Source organism: Lissotriton vulgaris, chromosome 5 (assembly GCF_964263255.1).
Source record: "Lissotriton vulgaris chromosome 5, aLisVul1.2, whole genome shotgun sequence".
Lineage (NCBI taxonomy): Eukaryota > Metazoa > Chordata > Amphibia > Caudata > Salamandridae > Lissotriton > Lissotriton vulgaris.
The window spans coordinates 982,649,674-982,677,653 of record NC_141693.1 but is presented as its reverse complement, the minus strand read 5'-3'; the positions used below and the strand labels follow the sequence as shown (position 1 = coordinate 982,677,653).

Here is a 27,980-nt window from a genome sequence, read left to right as displayed (position 1 = left end):
TAGACAGGTACGCTAGATTCATGGGCTCCCTCGACCTGCATATAAACATTAAAAAAACATATATTATGGTAGCAGGATCCAGAAGGAAAAAGAAAAACACGCTGCTGCTTGATGGCGAAAGGGTTGAACCTACTGCCCAATATCCCTACCTCGGCATTATGATCGATGAAAAAATATGCTGGAAACCAGCTGTTGAGGCAAGAAAGCACCACTTGCTTCGAGCTATTGCAGCACTTATCAGTTTCTCCCAGAAGCTATGAAGGAGACCCCCGGTAGAGTTATTACGTATATATAGGGCAAAATGCCAATCAACTGCACTTTATGGAGCAGGGTTATGGGGGCACATCAACACAAACCCCCTACAGGTAGCTCAAAATACCTTTTTACGATTTCTTTTGGCGGCACCCAAATCTGTCTCTACGTTTGCCTGCCATGCAGAGCTGGGAATTTCTCATTTGGAGGACTTGGCAAAAATACAACCAATTTTGCTTTGGAGGCGCATTTGGACCTCCACTGAAATTTTTTTTACTAAACAGATAGTCACAGACTGCATGTCTTTGGACAACTCTGGCAAAATCAAATGGCTTCTGTATGTGAAAAATGTTCTGGTTGACCTGGGACTAGGAAGGTATTATCTATACCCGGAAGAAATCAGAGAAATATCTAGGAAAGATTTAAAAATGCGGGCCTTGAGCCATGTAGAAGAGCTGCGCGCTGCAAAGGAGGCAAGGAAGCAAGCAGTTCTTCATTCTATGGCAATCATGACCACATTAGAGATCGAACCTTACTTAATGTATGTTCAGTCACAATTTGAACGTTTTCTTCTTGTTAGATTCAGATTGAACATTTTCCACAGGTTGGTGGCGTTCCCAGTTAAAAACAGTTGGGAACGTGTTTTAATCCCCTGTCCATGCGATGTAGTTTCAGAACAGTCAACTATTCACACCATCCTGTTCTGTAAATTCAACTCTCCTCATCGCAAACTCTGGTTGATTCCTCTTTTAAAAACAATGGGCATCAGAAGATGCCGCCCAGCTATGTTGCGCTTGCAATTCCTAGAATCTGAACTGGTGACCAAATGTATTGGAATGTTTTTAAAGTGTATTTTTAAACAGAGAGTAAATCTTTGATATAAAAACTCTTGGTCATTTGATGAAGAGTAGGAATGTTATCTAAATGTTCGGTTTGACCAAGGTCCTCAAAGTTTTTTTATGTATCGTACCTGGTTCTAAAGTGTATTTTAGGATAAATACCTGTAGTTTTTAAAAGATAAATGAAATGTATGAATATATTGTTGAAATTCTTTTATGGTTTTTTATGTACTTTGAAAACCGAATAAAGAAAGATTTACTCTCCAAACCCCCCCCACCAGCCGGGTGCCCGTCCCCGGTGCCCGCCACCTCCTGAGCGCTTCTTCAAAGCCGTCGCAAGCCTGCAGGATGCTGGAGTGGCCAGGGTCAAGGTCAGGGTGGAAAGCAAAACCGCAACTGCACAGGGGGCCGCCATTTAAAAAAAAGTGACTATCTTTTCAACTTACCTCTTCCAAAGCCCAACTTCACATCTATCAGTGACATGGGAGATGTGAGATCCTCTTCAAAATTCAGTGGCATGACCTCACTCCACATCCTGAAAGCCGTCTTGAAGACATACCTCTGCTCATCGATGGATAGCTGGCTGCTGTACCCTTCGCCGATTAGTCTCCATTTTAGAAGCTTTTTAGAAAATGCTCCTCTTCCTGTGCTTCCTTGGTTATCCTGGTCTTTATACCTGACTGGTGCGGCTAACATTTGTAAAAAGCGCTTTTTTCGTATTTTCGAGGTAGAAGTTCCATTTTCTGGATTTTGCTTGGTTGTTGTATTCAGTGAAGTGCCACTCGCCTGCTCTGTCACATTGTTGGGGTTATTTTTGAGAATGGCGGATTCCTTGCCTAACTGTTTGTCAGGGACACCGCAACGTGGTTTGTTCATGGCCGCAATAGTGGAATCGTCTAGTTTTCCTGTGGCTGGTAAGCCATTCAGTGTTTGAAACGTTTTAAGCGCCTCTACAAAAGCTGGGGCCTGTGTCGGTTCAAGTGGAAATTCCTGGCCGTATCTTGAAATGGATGCGCCCTCCTGCATCAGGCCTGCGTCTCCATAGCGAGGCAATTCTGCAGCGTTCTTCGATGATGCGCCCTCCCATTTCACAGGTTCTGTCCATCCATATTTTGATAGGAATTGCTGAATATAAACAAAAAATGAGTTATGACAGGTTGTGCATCATGTATATTTTATACAATTAGAAACAGCAGAATTATAGCACTGTAGGGGCAATCATGCTTTGCCAATAGGCACATTTGGTGACTTTCTGTCAGGCTAGCACAGCAGCAAGGCTGTCAGTCATCTGTCAGTGTCTCAGGCCTATGCATCTTTCAAAGGCATCTCCATCTCAGTAAATCAATCGAATTTGTCATTATGGACGACCTCAATGGTCTACACTAATACAATGAGTTGATTTGCTTCTTAGACAATGCCACTGCATCCCTGTTAGAAATGGGGTTTCAGGTTGGCAAAGGTATGCACCTACGCCAAGCAGAACCCACCACACTACTGAGGGCAAGGGAGTTATACACCTAAGAGAACCTTTGCTCACCCTCTTGGTAGCTTGGCAGAGCAGTCAGGCTTATCCCAGAGGAAATGTGTAAAGCGCTTGCACAACACTTAGAGGTGACTGATATGTAGTAAAAGGGGAGTTACAGACATTTCAACCACTTTATGTGCTACGTCACAGCAGCAGTAAACTGCATGTGCAGGCCCTGCATTGGCAGAGCATTGAAACAGGTTTGAAAGGCTACTTTTGGTGGGTGGCGTAAGCAGCGCTGCAAACTCACCAGTAGCATTTAATTTACTGCCCTGGGTATATGGAATACCACTGTACAAGGGACTGCTAGGTAAATTAAATATGCCAAACAGATGTAGACCAATCTTACCAAGTTTGTCATAGAGAGAGCACATGCACTTTAGCCCTGATCAGCAGTGGTAAAGTGCCCAGAGTCCTAAAACCACCAACAACAGGTCAGAAAAAATACAGGAGGAAGGCAAAAAGTTCTGGGATGACCCTGCAAAGAGGGCCAAGTCCAACAATCCCTTAGGAAAAAACGGACAATATGATTCACTAACATTCCTCAGACTTAGCACCTCTCATCTGCAGAGAGGTGGACTTAAAGCTTGGTTGTTTTAACAATCATTCGAATAAGTATCTGCTTCCTGAACATAGTCAACACAAGCGTAATTGTTCCCTTCCTTGACTTCATTGTTGCCCAGCCTAACATTCGATATACAATTTGTGAATGCTGCTGAGTTGGACACAAGTCACCCTCTTTGGCAGAGCGCTCATGGCGTGGATTACCACCTTATACACCAGGGGTCATATTTATGGCAAAGTCTTGCAGCATAGCAAATCAGCTTGCTGCGCTGCCTAACAGGGAAAGGGCAGAAATTCACAGTATTTAAAAGAATGTGGCACATTCCTACCTTTGTCCCTGCACTGGTGTCATTTTGGCTACCTAGTGCCAAAGAAGGCACCCTAGCACCATGGTACAAGGGTGCCTGCGTTGTAAGGAGTATTGTTTTTGTGCAGGAAGGTACACCTTCCTGCACCTGGGAATGCGCAGCCTTTTGGCGCATTCTCAGGTCTACCACTTTTGGTAAATCTGAGAATGCGTCAAAATCTATGGGAGTTGAATTGGAACATCCACACACCGCCATGGAATGCCTTCCCAGAGCTGTGTAACGCAACAAAGGTTTCTTTGTTGCTTTATTCTGGATTTATGACGCCATTCAGGGCCACACAACCTACCCTTGCGTGGCTTCATAAATCCCATTTTGGGCTTCCGTCGCTCATGCACCACATTGCGTGATGCAAGCGCGGCGCAACCCCACACATAAATATGCCCCCAGGTCCACATTACAGAAACCTTACATTGGTTAAAAAAAACAAGTGAACGTCTATTTGCAACATTTTAGTGGCTTGAATGCTAGTGCACAGAACCAATGGTGGTATCAAAAGGGGAACATTTGGAGCCAACTGGTTTGACACCGTTTTTTGCTATCTTCCTTAAAAAAAAGTAGAATAAATAAGTTCTTAGTTCAAATGTAAAATATGGGTCTGATTTTGAGGCAAAATGGGCTCCGTTCCCAGGGTAAAGTTTGTGATTCTAGTCGGGGTACCACTTGGTATGTGCAAATATTTCTTTTACAAAAAAATGGAAGTAGAATGCGATCAAGCAAAATGTCAAGAATAAATTAATGGTAATGCCATTGTCCAGTTGCCTTTCGGATATTGAGGGCAGTTATACCTCGTGTACCTTTTGATAGCACAAAAATAAAATACACAATTCTGGGTTTTGTTGCAATATAATTCAATGTAGATCGGATCATATTACTCAATCAATATTTTCAAGTCAACATGTTTCTTCTGCCAGGCTTCCTACAAAGCCATCCCATGACCGATAATGTAAACAAATGAACTCCAATTTCCCGGATACAGTAGATGGTAAGATGAAAGCCATGGACTGAGCACATGCACCCTGGAGCCATGGACTGAGCCACGAGCAATCCTGGATTCTTGTATATATAAATTCAATAAAAAAATTACTGAAATAAAAAAATAAAAAAATGCCGGTCATGGTTGCCCGATGTGGTGGTCTAAGGACTGAGAGGGTCCCCAGAACAGTTGAGTACAGCGTAGTGTACAGTGAAAGACACTGACGTGTTTCAATATTTTATTAAATAGCTCACAGTACTTTGAAGCAATGATATGCCAATTTAATCAATATAAATATTTGAAACATTGTGCTGGAAAATTCCCCCTTGGGCGCCAATGTTTTAAAAAGCAAATCTCCACCAGTGATTGAACCACAGTTTGCAATCATTCAAAGTAACCTATGAAAAAATAAAAATACGTAGGAAGCGTTGGTGAAAAAAAAAAATAACGCCAAACTACACCAAACAATATCCTCCTCACATTTAAACATTTAAAAGTGGGAGATTTTCATTAATAAAAGAAGAACATTTCAGGCTTCCTGCTGAAAGTCATGGAGCAGAAGAAATATTTATGTGGTTCTAAGATAAAGTGCAGCCAAAAAGAGCAAATTCTATGTCCCTTCATAGAGGTCGTTTTAGAAGGTGTATGAAGCCATGTGTGCTACTGAAGTACTGTACAATTTAAAGGATACTTGGAAAAGCAAGGGATTCAACTCAGTGCTTGAAGAAGGATGCCAAAGGTGTGGGGGAGGGATAAATGGGTGTGGCGAAAGAAAAGTACTTAGAAATGCTTTCCAAGAGGCATGGCACAAAGGCCCAGCTCCAGAATTCTGAATCTGGGTGGAGCATACAAATCATGACTGGGCCTTAAAAATGCATGGGAAGCAGGGTGTTGTGGAAGACATGGTTTCTTAGTCTCTGATATTTTGTTAATTTTCATGTACAAGAAATTGCATATCTTGGTAATGGGTGTAATAGAGAGGATCATTAGTTATGCCCAGGGGCGGCTCCTCCGTTATAGCGAAGGAGAGTCGCCTCACCGAAAAATAAAATGATTAAAAAAACCATTTTGTTATCATTTTATTTTTCTTACTGCAAGCCGAGGTTAGGGCGGGAGGCGGGGCCATCCTGACGAGCTGCACATCACAGTAGGGAGTAGTGTTGGGCACTTGTAAGTGCGCAAGTCAGTTTGGCCAGCCATCTTAGGCCAGCCAAACAGACATGCACACTTATGAGTCTCCAACCCAGCTGTGTTGAACAGCCAGATGGAGAAAAGCGACAGACCTCCTGTGCCCGAGCGAGCATAAAATCAGCCTGCTCAGGTCAAGTATGGAGCTGCTCTCGTGCTGGTAAATAGTATTACCAGCATGAGACCAGTGCTGTGATTGCCACCTGGGAGCCTGTGCAGCATGACCAGGGTCAGGAGCGGAGCACCGGGGCAGTGGCCGCAAGCGTTTTTCTTTATTATTTTTCTTTATTATTTTCCCCTACACCCCACACCCCCGCATTGCCCCCCCCTCGCCCCCCCCTCAAATTTAGAGCAGCCTCCACGGGTTGTGCCATGTGCCCTGTGCATGGTTTGTACTGTAAGCAGGAGTACTTTTTTATTTTTTTTTATTTTTTAGAGTTTTCTATAGCCCAAACAAGACCCAGATTAGGGTATCAGAGCGCTTTACAAAAAATAAAAGAGTATGTGTAAAACATTTGCAAAACAAAGCAGAGATAGTAAACAAAAGCATTTTTAACAAATGTCGGCATGTAACAGAGACGGTACTAGAGATGATTTGTTCGGAGTAGTGGGACACCAGTTCGAGTACGAATAAGTCACAAAGGCGAAGGTGTGATTAAGGGGAGTGTAACAGAATCTTGCAAGTCGGAGAGATAGCTGGTGAGCAAGTAGGGCCCCATACGATGAGGCAGGTGGGGAGTTAAGGGAGGAATTTGCTCATTAGGAATGATGAGTACTGTCGTAGAGCATGGATACAGACCACACCTTATGCCTGGTGTCCACTGGCCACAGCTGCTGGCCATGCCGACGTGTCTGGGTACCAGGTACTGTGCCTGGGCTCTTGTAATTAGCTGTGCCAAGAGCCCACTAGATATAGACGTGTTCGAGGAGAGGATGTGGCGCAGCCACCTGGGCTGCCGTTTCAGGATCTGGGGATCCAGGTTTGAGTTTCGCTGTCAGCGCAGCATCCTGTGATTCTGGGCAAATCATTTCATCTCCCCTTGCCCAGGGACAGCACCTGGATACCCGCACGGGTTATAAGCTGCGCTATGGAAATCTACAAACTTTAACTTTAACATATTTCTCAAAAAGAGGGTGAAGGTAGAGCTTCCTAATTGATATGGAGATAGCACAGAGCAGCATAAACTTTGTCCGGCATTCCCCCAGTGTATGATCTGTGAATTCTGGTGCACTGTAGAACCCCACTTCACCCCATTTTGTGAAGCCCATAAAAAAGTTTGACACCAGTGACCAAACCAGAGTTTTGCAACTTGGAGTTAGTTTTAAACACTAACATATCAGAGCAGGAATGGGGTCAAGCTTAAGCTTACCCCAAAATGGTAAGAAATGCTCCTTTTAAATTAATCCAACACTATCATCCACCGCACATCCCACGGTCCTGTCCGATTAAATATAATTTTTTGCATTATGCTTGCTTGCTGCCCAAGATGTCACGCACGCAGACAAAGAGGATCCCCTGCACGTGTTTGTAACATGCGTTAAAATCCCTTAGGGAGCGCATTACATGCACAATTCAAAGCATAACCAATATTAACATAGATGGATCTTTGAAGTTGTTTCTGAAGGGTTCCAACAAACACAAATACGAGACCAGGTTGTTGTCCTGGCGCTTACACTGGCCAAACGACTGCTAGCTCAGACGTGGAAGGCAGTCGATCCGCCTACGTGGGAGCTAAGGAATGGGGAGCTACACAGATGGGATTAAGGTAGTAGGGTACGCAACAGCGAATCAACAGAGACTAAAGACCAACCGTTTTCAAGTAACTCGGTAAGATACGATTGTTTGAAATCTATCTAAAAAGAACAGTGATAACCCTCTTAGACCTAAAAACTCCAACATGCAGACATGTAAAGGGAACTGTCCCTTGCTTCTAACTGATGGGAGTGTTGTGACAATACCACTGACCCAGAATATTCATTTTTGTGGGCAGTCACCCTGCTCTATCTTCCCATTTTGCCTCTGGTTCTATTCTTTCTTTTGAGATTTAACGTTCCACCTGCACCCTGCTACACTTTGTACGATTTGTGCGCCTAAAATAGGACTTAACATCCAATTATAAATTATCAAGGCTAGACGTTGTCTTGAAAGTATTATTACACACCATTGGTAGGACTTATGTATAGACGTAATGTCTTTCAATGTCTTTAATGTTTCATATTCTTTTGCGCTTGTTTGCAATTTGAAGTTAGTATATTATGATTTGTAGTTTGATTATAAGCAGCTAATCCCTACAAGTACTTTTCTCTACTGTTTTGCTGTTGGTCTGCACTCTGCCTACAGTGTTCAATTTCATTATATTACAAAAAAATAATAATAATAATACATATATATATATATATATATATTTAAATATATGCAATCATGTCATGCAATGCATGCTTCGCCTAGGCATAAATACAAAAATAAAAAATAAAATAAAAATATATATAAATATTTCTTTTTTTGCTACAAAAGACGCCGCACTCTGGAACTTTAGTTTTTTAGATTTATTGCACAGATCCCAAGTCTGTCACACCGACGCGTTTCGGCCTGGCGGACTTTCTCACGTTAGGTGGTACTACTTTTTACATCTGTTTTAAAGCATTGCATATCAATACACCCCCTCCCCCCCATGGGCTTCTGGGAGTCGCAGTTTCAACATTATTGCATACAGAACACCTTTTGTGACAGTCATAAGTGTGTATATGTTTTTAAACCAGTTGTTTCCACATTTTTCAAGCACCGGGCATGTTTAGATGACTTGTTCACCTAATTACACATGATTGTATGGGTTTTGAGAAGTATTCTGACAATTATACGTAGAATATGACAGCAATTCCTATATTGATGGTCTATAACTGTATAGTACATTTATTATTGTGGCATCAATAGTGCATTAGGTTCAAAAACTTCACCAAAACGCATGATCATGGGTATAGTACCCATAATATTTAGTTCTAACAATGGGCACAATGGTTGAGCAGTAATTACTCATTATTATCAATTTCCGATGCGATTGCTGGTGATGTTCCTGGTGTTAGAGGGAGTGTTATTTACACAGATCAGTTCAATTAGTTCTTATTTGTCTTATAGGTGGACATATATATATATGCAAAAAAGCAGATCTAGAGTGTCACTGGTGTTGAGAGTGCTCTATAAAGGAGCTGCTTTCCACCTAAACTTGAGAACTACCCAGAGTTCTCTGCTTCTTTTTTGCATAATTTATTCATCACTCTAAGCCTGAAGGGTATTTTTTACTTTTACTGGGTGCTCCCTTGTGTCTTGACAAAACTATACCTCTCTTAAGAGCTCTAATTAGAGCGAAACACTGTGTCCGGCGTTGCTTTTACTCATTTCAGGTTGGCTTGGTTGGAATTTTATCAATTCAAAGCTGTAATATTGTGCCTGGGGTGGTAAATGGCTTTTGTCATTTTGCAACTCAGCAAGGACTGCACTGTGCTAGTCCTATGCTTAAAAACTTTGCTGTAGAAATGGCAAAATACTTTGTCCTTTTCTATCTCTGCGTGGATGGCACTGTGTTAATCCTATGCTTAAAGACTTTGATAGAAAAGCAGACATTTGACGTGAGCAGATCTAGAGTGTCACTGGTGTTGAGCGTGCTCTATACAGGAGCTGCTTTCCACCTAAACTTGAGAACTACCCAGAGTTCTCGGCTTCTTTTTTGAATAATTTATTTGTCACTCTAAGCCTGAAAGGGGGTGTGTTCTCTCTCTCTCTCTCTCTCTCTCTCTCTCTCTCTCTCTCTCTCTCTCTCTCTCTCTCTCTCTCTCTCTCTCTCTCTCTCTCTCTCTCTCTCTCTCTCTCTCTCTCTCTCTCCCTCCCTCCCTCCCTCCCTCCCTCCCTCCCTCCCTCCCTCCCTCCCTCCTTCCCCCCGCTTGTAAAATCCGAGCAAGAATAGTTCCTATGTGTTAGTGTAGAGCTATGGCAGCTGAATCCGATCACTGTAACAAAGCATGAGTCCTCTCTATCCATTGTATAGCAAGAATGGTCTATTTAACGACTTAAGCAGCCGCACTTGCCACTTTAAACAATACATTAGAAGCAAGCATAAGCACTTTCCAATAGAATTCCTTATGAGGAAAGTACACTTATCCTTATTACTAAAATTGTGCAATAACATGTTGACTCAGAGCCAAAAGATATACATCATTTTGTAACATGTGCACCATGTATCATAATCGACCGGTAGGAAGTTACCTAATTTGTTTTGCGACGTGAGTATAATACTACGGTACCATTTGAATGCAGAAAACTATCTAAAATGAATTGTTGGTGTGAGCCAAAATGGATGATAGAATGAACTGCAAATGTGATGTCGATCCCTCTACTGCTTAAGGGCAAATGAAACTGAAGAGGGATAATGGTGTCCACCATGACAGTAGGCGAGGCCCAGTTGAAGGCGTTGAGCCGATACGCGACAGAAGTTTAACGTTTTGTAATCATTTTTGTACACAATTTACACTGAAAAATTGGTGTTTCCCAATAAATATTAATTTTCTTACACCATCTTTTTGGCTGTGGACGAATATGTGATATCAAAAGAAGGGGAAAGGAGGTAGGACAATTTTTAAGGGGGTCCAATGTACTCGTCCTAACAACAATGAACAACAAAATGGTGTACAGAGTTCCCCCGGGAGAGCTCAAGAATTCTAGCTCAACCTGTAATTCTCTCTCGTGATATCTAGACAGGGGGTGAAGCAAGGGTCTCAAGTGTGCAGTGTAGACCCATATTCCAGAATGAAAAGGTACCTCACACAGGCTATCAACAGGACCACAACTGTAGCCCCAGTCGATAGTTGTCCAGCCTCATCATCGGTACCTTGCTCCTTCGGCAGGCTGGCGGTGCAATGCCCGTCGGGCAGCGATGAAAGCTGCACTTTTAGTGGAGATCTTTAATTCTGGGCCAGCGGGTGTGTGCGTGTGAGGGGCCAAAAGGAGTGTAATAGTGAGCGTGGTGGTGAAGTTAAAAGAAGTCAGGGAAGTCCTGTAATGGAACCAACCCGTATTCAACCCTTTGGCCGGCTATCCAGACCTTCGTTTCCTGTGGGAGGGGTAGGTGCACACTTGAGACCCTTGCTTCACCCCCTGTCTAGATATCACGAGAGAGAATTACAGGTTGAGCTAGAATTCTTGAGCTCTCCCGGGGGAACTCTGTACACCATTTTGTTGTTCATTGTGGACGAATATGTACCTGTTCCACCATTGAGTTGAGGAGGACTGTGTGAGGAAGTATATATATTATATATTATATGTACATATATATATATATATATATATATATTATTTATATTTATATCATAATAGTTTTGCAGCATGTACTTACTTTACGCATGTTATGTGACCACACTAATGGATTCTGATTCTAAAATCCACATACCAGCAGGATAATCCCATTAAATCGTTTCTGTTTTTGTTGTCGTAAAATTTGCCAACGTAATGCTCTCAAATATATTTGTTATTCTTGTCTGCTAAGATAATTTTTTCAGTTGCTAAGAATCGGTAGAGAAAGGATTCACTGCTCTGCCAATCACATGTCGACACAAAGACCCATCCACCAGGGGCCCTTCCACAGCCCATGCGGTGATGCCTTCTACTCCATCTACAAACAGCTAGAATCCCTACTTGACATCACTAAATAAGAATTAATATTGTGATACTTCAGGTACCTTTGCTGTCGGTGAAGTCATAATGGCAATGTAAACAGTCAAGAGAAAGAGTAAAATGTATGCCGCGCCAATGAAGCTCATCTGAGACTGAAAGTATGGAAAACATATATCTGGACTATGGAGTGAAGTATATTTGTTTGCCTTTTTCAAATCAATAACACTCATAGCCCAATTCAGGATACCATGATGTCTCATTTACAATGATTAAATCGCATTTACAAATGAGCAGCTGGAATTTCAGCACAACAAACGCAATTACAAACAAGGGGCCTCATTTATGAACCCTTGCGTCACTTTCACGCCGCCGGTGCGTCACTGTTTGTGACGCACCAGTGGCATAAAAAATGCGCCTTGTTGCACCATATTTACAAAGTGACGCATCTAGGTAGATGCATCACTTTGTAAACCCCTGCGCCACATTATACCTGCGCCAGGTATAATGTTGGCAAGGGGGGCGTATTGACGCAAGAAAGGGTCATAGAAGTGATGCAGTGAAATCTATGAGATTTCACTGCGTCACTTCTAGGACGCCTTTGCGTCACAATCTTGCGCCTGCCTCACAGCAGGCGTAAGACTGACGCAGGTCCTTTCACATGGGGCTTACCCCATGTGAAAGGACGCATTGCTGGAGTTGCGTCACTTTTGTGACACACTCCAGCAATGCGTCACTTTTGCGCCATACAGATACATCAGAAATACTGACGTATCTGTAACTCCTTGCGCCATGATGCGTCATACTGTAAATATGAGGCATAATTGGTGTTGGAGGGAGAGTGCAGTGAAAAGTGATGCATCGCTGTTTTCACGCAGTGATGCATCACTTTTCATAAATGAGGCCCAAGATCTAAAAGATGGAGGAGCGACAGGCACTGAGCTTGGAGGCTCCTTCGTTGCTTCAGCCCTCCTCGCATAGCAGTGTAGCATGAGCAGTTTTGTATTGAATTCCTTGAGCCACGTGGGCATGAGGATAGAGGTCTTCAGATGTTTGCAGGATACCATCCCACATCATTAAGTAACATTTCTGAGCCCTGCATGTAATGCAGATGTGCCTGCAGCAACTCTGTATCTGTTCAGGACTACCCCAGGCGAAGGGGAGATTCACCAGAAACAGATATTTCTCAATTAGGGCAAGAGGAATAATGTGATTTTGCAGCTGCTGTGTTTTTTTGCATACTTATAGATCTGCAGCATGTACTATATAATTCATTATCTGCTGCATAATCTGCATATTTAAACAAAATACTTTTTTCTAGCTCAAACGCATCAGAAGTAACTAACATTATGGTACTACATGTTTCTGCACAGTGGAAAGCACTTTCCAAAAGTTGGCTGTCATCTTGCTGTTGCTTATTGATGTATCTGGGTGCTAAACTGGTGCAAATGAGGTGAAACCTTTCCTCAGGCAGTATTAACAGGAATAAAAGTGACAAATCAAGTAATTCTGCTATAAAATATGTAGCATTATGCTGCACAATCTGGCTTTTCTTGGCGCCTAATGCAGTCAACGCTGCTACAAAATGTGGCCCTCCCCTGCAACAGGATTCCAGTGGACCTGCTCCCTATGAAGGAGGGATGTACTGATACCTCCTGGGGAACCCACGAATGCAAAAATATCCATGGTGGCAAGATGTGCATTCGCTGGTCAATTTAAGCATCTGTCTCATTTTCTCTGAGTAATAGCAAGTTCACAAAATGCACTGTAAAAGCACACCGTGCACTCGCCCTGAAGACATTGAAAGTAATAATAAGCCTGATGCACCATTGGTCAGTTCGTAAAGCTGTCAATATTTTTAAACTTGAATGCTTTGGGGGCCCGCCCTACTTTTTGCGCTGCAATGTATGTGCACTTCCATTTCAGTGGAAAGTGAGCGTCCAATAGGATTCAGAGAATCCGGTCTCATATCTTTTAATGAGGCAGGATTCCATGTTTCGAATCCTCCTGAAGGCAGGAATGGAGGCCCGCAAGGGACAACAGACCTCCAGCCATTCATGGACAGGACATGAACCACTCCCGGATACCGCCAGCTGGCATTTACAACGTGATGAGTGGGTAGCAAGGGTGCCATGGCCCTAATGCAAGTAATGAAAATGCCTTTACCCCTTACTTGGGTGGTAAAGCACCTATAAGTGGGGCGCAGGGGTCTCTCACGCCTCTGGGCCCTGTCATGGCACCTGCTGTGCTACAGATGGCAAGCCGCTGGCTTTCATTTCATTGATTCGATATTAGCTAACTGCTCAACCCTCTCCTCGCTTGTGGCTCTATTCTGAGACTGTGGGGCTTCCGGCTGAGGGGGCTGTAGTGCTGTGTCTCCTACCTGGGCTGACTGGAGGTCCGTGACGAGTTCCGCCTGGTGCTGTGGCGAGGGCTGCAGGTCCGAGTGGTCCCGGCTGTGGAAGAGCTTCTCTTGGTGTCCCGGTCTGAGGGCCCCGAGCAGGAGCAGCAGCAGCGCGCCCAGCGCAGGCGCAGGCTTCATGGCGTCAGGTCAGGCCGGGTCAGCCTTTGAATGTTCACTTGAAGGTGAGTAAGGTGGGCGGCTTTATATTGGCACCAGCCTCTGGCCCCAGAACCTCCTCCCTTCATCACGAGCTCATCGCGAAGGGCTTCCGACACGGAGTAAACAAATAAACAAACAAACACGAAAGTGTGCCTGAAGTCTTTTGAACCCCGAGCAAACATCCAGTGTGTTGTGGTGTCGCGCTGTGTGCCTTTGAACCTTTTACTAGCGTCCTCTTAATGGAAATAGTTCATCTGAGACTGACAGGGTTTTATCTCCCCGCAGCAAGATCATTGCTTTTTTATAAAGTAACTTTGCAGCGACACTTAAAATGAATAGCCTGAATAAATGTCATGCGATTCACTCATCCCCTGTAAATATCTCGGAATGGCCACAAAAACCGCAGAAATGTAGCAAAATGGTTCGTATAACACGCCGGGCTTTTTACAGGTCTGTAGTAGTTATAAGTTAACATTTTATAGAGAGGCTGAAAATAATACCCAAGAGCGTTGCCACCTCAGACAGGAGCGTCAGACACCAAGAGCAGGCTGGGAAAGGGAGGAGAAGACATGCACACCCCAACAGGAGGCCTGGAAACTTGGACACGGAAACCCAGACACTGGTACAGGGGTACTCGGCCACTGGGACCGCCTGTGTGGCGCAGTCACTGGACCGCCTGATCATGGGCGGCCGCAGAAAGTTTTCGGGGGGGGGGGGGGGGGGGGGGGGGCGAAATGTTAACGTCATTCCATCCTCCAACCTGATGTGTGCCAGATGGGGCACAAGAAACACTGGGGCGCAGGAGGACCCATGGGTGACAGGAAGCAGGCTGCATATGATCTCATACACCATAGGGTTGTTGTGCCACAGCCATCTCTTTCTTTAATAAAGTAAGATTTCTCTGGTCGTTAATGCAAAGGTCTGTGTTTTGTCTACACCCAGTTAAGAATCAAAAGTTTAACATGCAGATTTAAAATTTGTATTTTATGTATCAAGGTAAGCGGGTTACTGCTTTTGGCATCCTCTTGTTACTTGCTGTTCATAACTTGCAATAATTCTAATATACCCCAGGGAGCTATGGATTGGCATCAAGGAGCTACATTCAAGTGCCAAGGCATGGGTTTAGAACCTTATTGTTATTTTCAAAATCTGTCTGTTAGCAAGATTGCTAAAAGAGGTCATTCAGAAGTAAGAAAGTCTAACAGGGTTTTTAATCATGACTTTGTGTTTCTCCTGACCAGGCACTCTTGACAATTTTTAATCCTCATTGTTTTATGTAACATACTGTAGGTTGATTTGAACACTTATGATTTATTGTCTTTTTTTAACATGTGCGTGTGATGTAACATTCGCTGACACCCTACACTGGGATGAGAAATGCTATGAAACAATTAAATAAAAAAATGAGAACATTTTTAAAATCATAATTCTTGTAATTACCCAGATCTGACATATTTACGGTGTGTGCTCATCTCTTATACACAGAGGTTGAAAAACGTCAAAAACCTGCCTCCAATTCATATTTTCCTTGTACAGATCACAAGCTGTGGGTCTTAGTTGCCATCGATTGCATTAGCATTTAGGTGTTAGGCTTCAGGTAGTTCCCACCATGGTGATACTCAAACAAAAGGAGTGCTGATGGCCCTTTAAATTAGGCCCTTGTTTTGGGGTTCCACCAGGTGATACTCGAACAAAAGGAGGGCTGATGGGCATTTAAAGTAGTCCATTGTCTTGGGTCCACCTAGAAGTGAAAATAAAAAAGCCCCTTCACCACCTTCAGGTTGATGCTCGGAAGGCACGCTCGAGCACCTCATCTTTGTTTGCGTCAAAGTCAGGAAGTTCTGGGCCCAGATAAATGCATTCATAAACGACATGCTCAAAACAGACTTAATAATCAACTATGCGACCTTGGCGACAGGGCATGTAACGACGAACCTGAACAGCAGGGAAGAAAGAGACCTACTAGACCTGCTTCTCACAGCGGCCCTAAAGATAATCTTAACAAACTGGCACTGTGTACAATTGCCAATGTATATGCCACTTTTATTTTTCAATAAAAATCTTTATAAATATAAAAAAAAAAAAATATAAAAAAAATAAAAAAAGAATAAAGAGCTGTCGGTGGCGGGTGCTGCTGAATATGTCATGGTGTTGGCAAATTTCGCCAGGCCAAAATCAGCATTACCTCAGCGAGGGCACCCTGGATCCTGGACCATGCTTAATAACAGCCCTGGGATCTGGCAGTAGCACCCTCATGTTCTGCACTGTACTGAGCACATGGATTACCCCACATAAGGTCATTCTCAATATACTGTAAAGGTGTGTGGTAAATTATCCGTTTTAAAGTGCACCAATCTCTGAAGGGCGTGGGTTTACCTCAAATAAATAATAACGCTCACAAGCAAGTGGTAAATGCTTTCTACTCTCTACTAACAATGTGTGCCAGGACAGGCTGCCCAACAAATACGCAATTATACATACAGTTACATTAGTTTGGCCTGAATCTTATGCCAAGGGTTTAAGAGGAACCCGCTCCTTACAGGCCTAATTCTGAGGTGGGTGGAGAGAACAAAGGCAAAAAGTTACATTTTTTGTTCTTACTCCTGTTATGAGCTGATCATACATGTCGTTTGCTCTTGTGCTTGCTCATGCAATTGTCAAAGGGTCCTATCTGGAGGATATTTGATGTACAAATCTGTACGCTAGGAGTAATAACATTCAAAACTTACCACAGGAAACGTTTACTCATGTTATTCCTTATTTCAGGGCACATGTAATTGGGTGCAAATACATACCGTATTGCCGGTACCCAAATAATAATTCTGTATCCGGTGCAAATGGGAGTTTGTGCCTGAATTATTATCACCAGCAAAGCTGTCATCGGAGACTACAGTAGCAACAAACAAATTCACAGATTTTAGCACCAAGAGTGTTTAAAGTCAGGCACGCAACGCCCATTGCAGCCCCCCCCCCCTGTGTGTCGTCCCTGCTGAGACAGCTTCCCGGGCACACACACAGCCGCACCCAAGTACTTCACACAGGTCTTTAAAAGACCATTTACTTGTTAATGAGGCTTTGTTGTGTTTTCACCCCTTCTTAGAGCCCCTGCATCTCCACTCTGCATATGGCTGGATGAATTAGCCGCCCCCACTCCCCCGAAATGTGACTCTAGTCTGTTTAAAGACGAGGTAGGAGGGAGATGAGTTGGCGTGAAGTTTAAAAGAGGGATGAACGAGGGATTGAAGACGCCGCGTGGTGATAGTCATGGGTGTCTGCAGGGAGGGCAAGGAGGGTGCTCGGGGGGAAAGCACCTCTCCTTGCCCCCCCATGCGGATGCCCATGCGCCTGATGGCTTCTTTGACATTTATGTATTGTATTGTTTTAGTTTAGTAGTGTATGCAGTCACCCATGATTTGGCATGATCAGGGCCGGATTTAGCATTGGTGGTGCGAGTGCGACAATGTTTGTTGGAGCCCCCACCCCCCATCCATGGTGGACCACCACCACCACGGATTCTCTCCCCACCACCTTTTAACAGTGTCCCTCAAGTTTCCATAACCACTTTCTTCCAGGTGCACATAATTAGTTATAAAGCATCACTCATACCAGTGTCGGGTGTCAGAACACTTTGCATCACACACACTTTACAAAGGGACAATCAATCATACATCTGTAAATCAGCGCATAGCAAATGTTGCACAGGCCAGAGGACTACAAGGTGTAGGAGTCACATGTCATCCATATGGGTAGGCAGTATAGTTTAAGAGTGCTTGGTCTGGAGTTGCCCAAACTCAGAATTGAAAAGGAAACACCATAGTTGGGGGTTCTCTTTAATAATAAAAATCGATTTCTAACCAAATGAACCTTTTTTCAACATTAATCTATATGCTCTAATCTATACTTTGCAGCGTGCATGCAGTTCTTTGATGGCATTTAATAATTCATTTTTCTATATTAAGAATTTGACTGATTTTGAGTGGAAGAGGTGTGGCGCAGCGGCCAAGACGACTGCCTCCGGATCCTGGGGCTCATGATTTGATTCCCGGTGCCGGCAGCAGATCAGCCTAGCACCATGTGACTCGGGGCAATAGCTCGCTTAATCTTCCCCGACTGCTCACAGCGCCGGGACTCCTCTCCGGAGGTAGCTGTGCGCTTTACAAATCTTGGACATTTACATTTACTTATAAATAGCAAGTAACAGAAGGATGTATCTTAGAAAAGCAGTAACCCACTAACATATTTATATTATATGCACTTTGTGATCTGCATGTTACAGGTTCTTTGCAGCAAACCTCAACTAGAAAAAACTCTTATCTCTCTCCAGGAAGAACATTCATTAACGGAGTTATCTTGACATTTATTGTTGCCTACAAATTGCTGGAGGCAAGGAAAGCGGCAGTAGGTGCTTTTAAAATCAAAATAAGCTTACAAAATGGCGCGCCCAGAATTCATTACCGGTTGCACCGCCCTAGAGCCAACCCTGTTTAGCATTGTGGTGCTAGAACTGCTCTAGAACGAATTAAAATAGACATCAACTGATTTATAGACCAATGAACTTATGTGTGGTTTATTTTTGAAAATAAGTTTTGATTGTCTGCATTTATATGCAGTTTATTGAATTTGCTATTGAGCATTACTTTGTCAAGTATAGATAAGGATCTGTGTATATGAAGTGAAAAACTGTATATTGTGTATATATATGTGAATAATGTTTTGTATTTATGTGTAAATGGTAAAAATGTGTTGTGTTCTTTTTCATACATAAAAAAACTTTTTTGAAAAATGAAAAAATAGAAATTAAAAAGGTTACGAACAAGATATACCCAACAAACCTAAGAGTAATACTGGTTTGTTTCTTCCTTAAATACAAGGATTGAAAAAAGTGAGGGGTTGGTATTTAAAACTTTTCCTACTAGAACGAATTAAGGCAGCTCCTCCATTAGAGCGGAGGAGCGTCGCTCCATTAACTTAAATGCCTTCAAAATAAAATGGTAATAAAGTTAGTTTATTACCCTTTTATTTTTCATCAATTCGTCTCAAACCAGGTGTCCGACAGGGGCATGCTGAGTGGCAGGCTGCTTGTGCACTAGTTTAAAGTGCGCATATATCTTTGGCCGGCTGTCCTGCGACGGCCAGACATGTGCATTTTAAACCTTTCAACCCAGCTGTCTTAGAGAGCTGTTTTGAGAGCAAGCTCAGGCCTCCAGTGCGCTGGGGAGTGTCCAGCAGTCGCGGCCTGTGCAGGTAAGCACGGTGGGGCGGTGGATTGGGACGGGGTTGGGGAGGAAGTGACCAACAACGGAATAGGTAAAAGAAAATAAAAGAAATGAATAAAACCACTTACTTTGCGTTTGCCGCATCGCTGAGTCGTTAATGTGAGAGGTGACTACAAGGGACTTTGTTCATTGATTGATTGACTTGAATATAATGTCTATCGCTATAGAGATAGAAGGATGACCGATCTCGGTGGTATTGGCGCTTTACAATGTATAGGCTCTTATTATTAATTACACCACTAATTATATATGTAGTTGGGTGCCTAGGCATGGGTTGTCATCCTTACCCCAAGTAATCCACAGATTAGGTATATAAATGCACAAAGCCTGTCACACCAACAAGAATTATCAATGGGAAGTTTTCGACAATATTTCAAATTCACAAATGTAATACAAGTTCGATAGAGATTAAACTTCATTTAATTTTTAGAGGTTTTCCTCCAGTCCAGCCAACACGTGTTTCGAAATTGAATAATTTCTGTATTGTATTTTTTCCCAGCCCTGATGAAGTCGTGGGTTCCATCCCAATCGACGAAACACGTGTTGGCTGGACTGGAGGAAAACCTCTAAAAATTAAATGAAGTTTAATCTCTATCGAACTTGTATTACATTTGTGAATTTGAAATATTGTCGAAAACTTCCCATTGATAATTCTTGTTGGTGTGACAGGCTTTGTGAGACTGCGAGGAAACACTCGGGATAGCGACCCTTGATCTTAGACCTACCTTCCGTTCGTGTTTAATATCACGACCATTTCTGACCAATCTGGAAATAAAGATACCAGCAAACCTACTTCATCATCCAAGCTCTAATCATATATAGAAGAGCCTTAGCAGATACCTCTGGTGAACCATTACCCAGTCTGAACTAGTGCCCAGTCTGAAGATCGGCTCTACACACCGTGTGTACTTAAGGGGTTTTATTTGATGAAAAATTAGTCCTGATGATGGTCTTATAGATGACAACATACAAGACCGAAACGTCGACCAAAGACATCAACTCCTCAGCATTTTTTGCACCGAAGGATACCACGATACATTTATGATTTTGGTTTTCCTCATTTATCTATGGAGCTGATGTATTGTTATGAATTGATTAGTTAATACAGATACACTGCCTTTCATGACTTTTATTTGAAGTTTTGTTCTATTTCCTGTCCCCATGAAATTTCCCTTGTGATTGATCCCAATACAATCTATTTCAAACATAACCTTTCTTTGCTGTGTGCTTCTTCTCTTTACTGTATTGTACTACACTGAATATATGTACCTGAAAAGCTGTTGATTAATGTCGAAGTAATCCTGTGGATACACTGGGTTTAATTTTTTAATGAACCTATAAGCGATAGACATTATATTCAAGTCAATCAATCAATGAACAAAATCCCTTGTAGTCACCTCTCACATTAACTATTCATTGCCCAAGCTTACAAGGGTTGATTGGGTTTTCCCACGTCTTTGGCATCGCTGAGTCGGCAATGCTGTGACCACAACGGAAGTGGTTTTATTTATTTTGTTTTCCCTATTTCTTAGTTTGTGACTTGCAAACCCCAATATTCCCACCCGGCCCGCCTTACCCCCCCCCCCCCCCCCCACTGCGCTTACCTACACGATCTGCCACTAATGTCGAGAGAGGCTTTTCTCTCCAATCTTTCACAAGAGGTAGATGGACTGAATATCAAATCCTCAGGCTGCAGCACCACACTCTCCTGACTCTATCCAGGGCTATCAAGATGATCCGAGCCTGGTCTTTCCTGAACTTCTTTAGTACTCAAGACAGAGGTGGGAAGGCAGACAGGAGACAGGAGTCCACCTGCAGAGGTGTGTATCTCCCAGGGATGCTCAAGGCAGAAACTGCAGCGTGCAGTAATAGTGGCACTGAACATTCTCAGGGGTGGTCTAAAGATCCAGCCAAGGCAAGCACTACTCGGTGAAAGCGTTGTGAAGGTCTGGCAGATGACATCTGCGGAACTCATCCATCCTGGCAATCTACAATCCCATCAAATAATTGGCCGTCAGTGGGATCCATGGCAGGTTCAGCCACCTTCAGAGTCACAGTGCCCCCTGACACAAAAACTCCGACCCCATACCACCCTGCATGTGTTACTAACAAAAAGATGTTTAGCACATCAAGACCTAAACCAGCTTCTATTTGATAGATGCAAGGAAGGCCATCAGAGTCAACTGAATGGTATGAAGCTGAAGAAGGATGCTGTGGTGCGTCTGCTCCACCAGATATCAAAGGCTTCTGATCTCCACCTCTCCCACATATACTACATTCATTACTGCTGTGAGCTCTGTATGAGTAGAGAGAACGTCACGCCACAGTTCTGGTTGGTGTCCAAAAGCCATGACCCAGTGTCCTGTACTGCCTCTTGTGAAATACAAATCCCATTGCTGTGCTCACTGCAGGTGGTGGTTCTACTGTAGGGCCTATACAAAGGGTATCAGCCGGGTGCACAAGGTTTCAAGAGCCAAGAACCCTTAAAAATAGTGGGCTGTGCCAAGAGGGGGTGTGCCCATTGCGGAAGTGGTCAGGCTAGGTCCTGTGGCAGTTTGCAGCTGTACACCTCCTGCCACTCCTTTTCTGGACATCCTGGCCCAACCTGTGACCCTTGTTGCGCCTCCAGTGCCGCAACAGAAGGCAACTGTCTTGGCCTCTGACTGCTCGTACAGCTGGGCTGTGGAGGGGATCTACTGCTGAAGAGTAATGGTTGTTGTATCCCCCATCAGACAAAGATCCACCAGACAAATACGCCCAGCCTCAGGGACCCTCTTCTCTTCCTGGGGCTTGCGGTCCTGATGGCGCAGCCCTGGACAGCACTGCACTCTTGGTGGGTATTACCCAAGTGCGAGACATGATGGATGCTAAAATTGGAGCAGTTGGTATGGCTGCCCCCTGGCTGCCACCCTGCTCTATCTGGACCTTAGTAAGGCCATTGAGCAGATTAGGGAAGCCGAGACCAGGGTTTCTGAGGTAGAGGACTCTGTGGTTGCGCCCTACACCAGAAGGTGACTACACTTACAGCCGTAACAAAGGACCTGGCGGCAAGGGTGGGGGATGCGGAAGGTAGGGCTCACAGCAATAACTTGAGGTATGTGGGCTTCTCTGAGGGGTGTGAGGGTCCCTCAATTGACCTTTTCCTTGACAAGTAGCTTCTATTCATGATGCCCTCTGAGGCTGCTTGCCACTGAACATGGCAGCCTCACTTTAACAACACTCCGTGCAGTTGCCTCACATCCGATGAGAACCTGGCCCACATCGTTCTGTGGACACTGCCATTTTGTCCCATTAGGCCCGGTTGGGCTGGCTGACATGGAGGGTAGGTGGAATACAGTGGCAATACCCTTAGCAGACTCTGCGGAGCGGCTATTGGGGGCTGAAGACGCTGCCTTGCGGTGAGGAGTACAGCCTTGCTGGGATCAGTGATGCAGCAGACCCTGCCCTCCCGGTGGTGGGACAGAATACACATGGTAGTAGGTGCCAGTGGGGAGCCTACATCACCCTCCCTGACTGCTTGAGCACCATAACATTCCAGCGCTGGGGGCTACAATTGAGTTTGGCCAACAGGCCGAATGTGAGCCTCCTAGCTAGCAGCATGGAGACATGCCTCAAATGTTGGCCTCTCTGGTCCTCCTGTGCCCAAAATGTTAGGCGTGTGGAGGGGATGGTGGCAGACCCACCGGGAGCAATTGGAGACAACAGTGTGTGGTGCCCACGGCCTGGCGTTGGGGACAGCAACTCCTCCTAGCCCTCTTCTAAGGGGAGAGCTAAGATCGTCAGGCACTTCCTGCACTGGCCCGCATTTGTTCCTTCCATTTCCCCCTTTGTTCCCCCTTCCCCCATCCTCAGAATTCAGGGAACACTACGGGCTCCCCCATGGGGAGTGCAGGATTGCTGCTGTTGAGGGTTGGATCCGACCTCCCACACAGGCCTGGATTTCCATAATGGACCTAAAGTGACTCAGTTCCTACCTGTCCCCTCATTGCTTAGCGGGACCTCTCAGCCAGGTGTGGGGAAGGATGCCCTGTACTGCCTGGTGGCGTAGATGGCCAACGCTCCTGGCTCTGCACATTTCTCCCCTGCACATCTTGTGCATAGCTCCAAGTGGTTTGGACGGGCTGGTGTATCGTTCACAGAGTAACCCCAGTAGGGGGCTGTGCCAATAGGGGGTGTGCCCATTGACAAAGCGGTCAGGCTAGGTCCTGGTGCGGGTTGCAGCTGTACACCTCCTGCCGCTCCTTTTCTGGACATCCTGGCCCAACCTGTGACCCCTGTGGCGCCTCCAGTGCCACCACAGACGACAACTGTCTTGGCGTCTGACTGCCCATGCCCCTCCCCAAGCTGGGCTGTGGAGGGGGTCTACTGATGTGCAGTGGACTGAAGAGTAATGGTTGTTGTATCCCCCCATCAGCTTTGTCAACAAAGCTAAAAACAAAGATCCACAAGTCACCAAACAGTGCATTATGGACAAATACGCCCAGCCTCAGGGACCCTGTCCTCTTTCTGGGGCTTGCAGTCTTGATGGCACGGCCCTGGCCAGCACTGCACTCTTGGCATCTATTACCCAATCGCGAGACATGCTGGATGCCAAAATTGGAGTGGTGGGTATGGATGCTCTATCTGGATCTTAGTAAGGCAATTGAGCAGATTACGGAAGCTGAGACCAGGGTTTCTGGGGTAGACGACTCCGTTGCTGCCCTACAGCAGAAGGTGACTACACTTACAGCTGTAACCAAGGACCTGGCGGGAAGGGTGGAGGATGCAGAAGGTAGGGCTCACAGCAATAACTTGAGGTATGTGGGCTTCTCTGAGAGGTCTGAGGGTCCCTTAATGGATCATTTCCTTGACAAGTAGCTTCTATTCATGAGGCTCTCTGAGGCATTGTCCTCTTGCCTTGTTATTGAGCGGGCCCACAGAGCATTGGTGCCTCCTGCTGGGGTCTTGCCATGACCTGAGATTGCTAGACTCCTGAACTATATGGGTAGAGATGCTATCTTCAAACACGCCAGGCTCCAAGACAAGCACACATACCAATCCCACACCATCATCACAGACCCAGACTATACCAGGATGGTGCTGCACCAACGCCAAACCTTCATGGTAGCCAATCAACTTCTCAGTGAACTTAAAATTCAATACGTGCTACTATCTCTAGCTCACATGAAGGTCATCTACAGATCACAGACTCTCTTCTTCGAGTCACCTGAGGAGGTCTTTCGATGGGCTGACAAGAGTGTTCCCCTGAAACCACATACCCCCTCACGCATGATTCAGACTCGTCTTAAGAGGATGGAGGCAATTGTCCAAAGAGGACCCCAATGAAGTGCTGCAACAGACCTCGATCTTTCTGGAGGGCCGCCTGGCAAGTAGGAGCTGCTCAAACTAGGGGTGGGATGCCTCTGGATCGGGTCCCCACGTGATATTGGTGACAATACTTGAGTTCTATGGTGTCTACAGTATATTGTGATGTGGTCTAGAACATTCCTGACCACACACCCTATAGGACAGTGTTTCTCACTTCCATAGTTAGCTGATCTTGCCGGGTATGGGGATCCATTGGGACAGATGGTCTCCCGACGACAGATACTTCTTATTCTCAAAATAGTGGGGGGTTTTGGGGAATGTTCAATGTTTTTTCTTACTTTGCTTTGCTGATCGGCAGTGCGTCCTTTCCCCTTTATGGCCACTGTCTTACAAAGAATTCCAACCTAGTTCAGTATTAGTAGAACTGTAATAGTTGAACCCATATATCACCTTCACGTGATATTGTGGAACATCCATGGCATTCTCTGTAAGATTAAACGGGGGTGGTCTTGAAGCATACTAAGACGTGAAGGGCTGACATCTTGCTGCTACAGGATACCCATCTACTGAGCCCTAGGGTTCAGTGTTTGGTCCAGTTTGGTTACACTCACTTTTCCATTCTGGGTTTGTGAGAGGTTCCAGGGCATCCTACTCAAATCTTATGTCCCTTTTCAACAAGTTAAGACTTGGGTTGTCCAACAGGGTAGGAACACAGCTGTCACGGGCGCATTGTATGGCAAACCCCTAACACTACTCTGTGTTCATCCCTCTCCCCCTCTTAGTCAGGCCTTTGTCGATCTAATGATGAGCTTGTGGGGCAACCTTCCAGAGAGACTCCCGGTGATGGGAGATGATTGGAATGGCGTGATGGATCATTCGATCGACGGTGGCATGCTCATGTACCCCTCATCGGGACTGACAGGTCCCACTTGTTTTCTTTTGCATCTGCCTTGGGTCTGGTCAATGTTTGGAGGGCACACCATCCCTCCAGAAAGGGATATATCTTTTTCTCCACTGTTCACGGCTCATTTTCCGGAATGGACAACTTCCCTTTCCTACACATATCTGTGCATAGAATATCCGATGTTACTATCCTAGAACGGGGATTATCCAACCACTCCCCAGTGGCCATTCGACTCCAAATTGGGCCCAGCGTTTCGTTGGCATCTGCAGAACCCTGCCTATTGGATACATATAGCATGCTTTAGAGAAGATTATTTTACGAACAATGGTGACACTGTATCGTCTAAGGCAACATTGTGGGAGGCTATAAAGCTCACACTTCGCGGGTGGATATGAGTTATTGTCCCAGAGACTGAATATGTCATTCACAAGACTTAGTGGACCTTGAGCCACTGATAGTTGACTTGGAGGTGCAAGGCCAACAAGATGGTAGGCATTTGTCACTCCAGCAGCTGGGACTTATACAGCAGCAGTACCAGTAGACTCTGCTGGGGTAAGTTAAACAATCTTGGCAGGTGGCCCAAAGACTCATATGTTAATAGGTGGACAAATCCAGTAAAATGCTGCATACAAAGATATAATTCAAAGAGTCTTTACATCCAGGAATCGATCAGCAATCTGGCAGCATGTCAGAGGAAACCGAAAGGAGTCTGTACACTCAATACTCTTTTCTATCCCTCTCTTTCAAAATCCATTGGGTATCCTGCTTACCGACCCTGGGGCTGTGGCTTGCAGCTTTGATGCTCATTTTGAAGCGGTCTACGCTCAGAAAGAGGTCCTATCCTAGGAACAAATAGCTGATTTAGTAAATGTACTTCCCCTCTGAACCCTTTCGTTCACAGACCGTGACAAACTGGAGGGTGCGCTTGATGAAGCAAGCTGGCAAAGCAAAATTTTGTGTACCTCTCGTGAAGTCAATGTTCCATAACGATAACATTTACTAATGGAGTGCTGTGGTGTAATAACCAACTGTAGTATAAAAGTGCACACATATATACACATGGGAATACTAATATTGCCTGCATGAAGCAATATAACTGACTAATTTGTATTGTTATTGTGATGTGAATTAATGCACAGCTTAAACATAAACAAACGCGGCATGAATGTGCTTATTGTACACGTTTTTGTGCTAGAAAGTCATCGGATATGTAAGTATAAAACACATTTATGTGGCTTATCTGCTAGGTAATAACTAATAAGGAAACATTAGTAAGGAGGGAGGTAAACAGAAGGGCTTTAGTTCTATATTTAATATGAATTTGTGTTTGTTTCTACGATAGTTCCAAAAGAGGCCTCTGAGGCCTAGTGAAAACATGGCTGCTCTGGTAAACTGCGAGTGGGGGCTGGACTGCGCATGTGCACCCACAGCCTGCAGGTGAGAGTGAGCTGCCTGTGCTCGGATGGGAAGTTCAAGGCCGCTGTACCCTGGAAGTCAGGATGGTTGCCAAAACATGGACACTCGAGTGTTCTGAACGTGAGAAACTATGGCATAGTTGTCAGTTGAGTATGTGCCTAGGCCAAAAACCTTCCTAAACAATGCGCTTTTTAATAATTTGCTGATTCACCGTGAACACGATGCTGTAATGATGATGTGATCCTCATCCACCCCTAATTTGTCCAATCAGAACCCCAGTTGGAGCTGTTAGATACTTTTTAGATGGATTAAGGGAGAGAATTAGTGTATAAAAACCTGTGATTTTACTTCAAATTATTGCTCCTTTCGGTTTCCTCTGACATGCTGCCAGATTGCTGATCGATTCCTGGATGTAAAGACTCTTTGAATTATATCTTGTTTTCTTTGCAGGATTGAAGGATTAGATGAGGGCGTTAGTTAGGGATGCTAGGAGAGAATGAATTTGGAACTATCTGTTCTGTGCTAAACTTCTCACTGAACTTTGAAATAAATGTCTATTTTCAGAGCTTTAAATATAATGATCATTTTGAAATAACGTTTCTTAAGATTTTTGAATAAAGAATTAATAACTACCTAAATGTCAGACATGCTAAAATTTTACTTTTAATAAAAATATGATAAATGGAAAATTAAAGCTGGTCTTGTATTTTCCTACGCCTATTTTTCTTACTAGCAGATCCATTGCCACTATGGTGGTGTGTCTGAATACACTTGACATTTGTTGAGAAACCATGGTAAATCATTTTAAACTACAGGTGTAAATAATAAATAGTTGAAATAGGCTTAGACACTCCACCAATGTTACAGCATTACTCCTTTGTGTTTCACCAATCCCTGAAGTAGAGTTAGAGTGACCAAAGAGAATAAGTGTGCAGTGTGATGGGCCCCACTGGTAAATGAATGTGTGACTGGACATTTCAGGGAAACGGTGATGCTGGTTTAGAAATTATTTCTGGAGTACCGCTGCAACAGTTATTAGCTTGGTAGCAAAGCATTGGTTACTATGGAAATAGCTAGGATCATGTATATAATTATATAAGGGTTTATGTACAGAATTATGACTAATATTTGTTGAGTTCGTATTGT

At 44.2% G+C, this 27,980-nt stretch overlaps 1 protein-coding gene across 1 annotated transcript in view; it reads right to left on the bottom strand.

Annotated features, from left to right (window-relative positions):
- MMP21 (matrix metallopeptidase 21) overlaps positions 1–13,910 on the bottom strand; it is a 114,684-nt gene extending 100,774 nt beyond the window's left edge. The window contains exons 1-2 of the mRNA XM_086920251.1: positions 13,752–13,910; positions 1,538–2,216 (exon numbers count right to left, since the gene is read on the bottom strand). Coding sequence (XP_086776377.1) covers positions 1,538–2,216; positions 13,752–13,910 — 838 coding nt within the window. The remainder of the gene's footprint in view (positions 1–1,537; positions 2,217–13,751) is intronic.
- Positions 13,911–27,980: the final 14,070 nt, after the last annotated feature.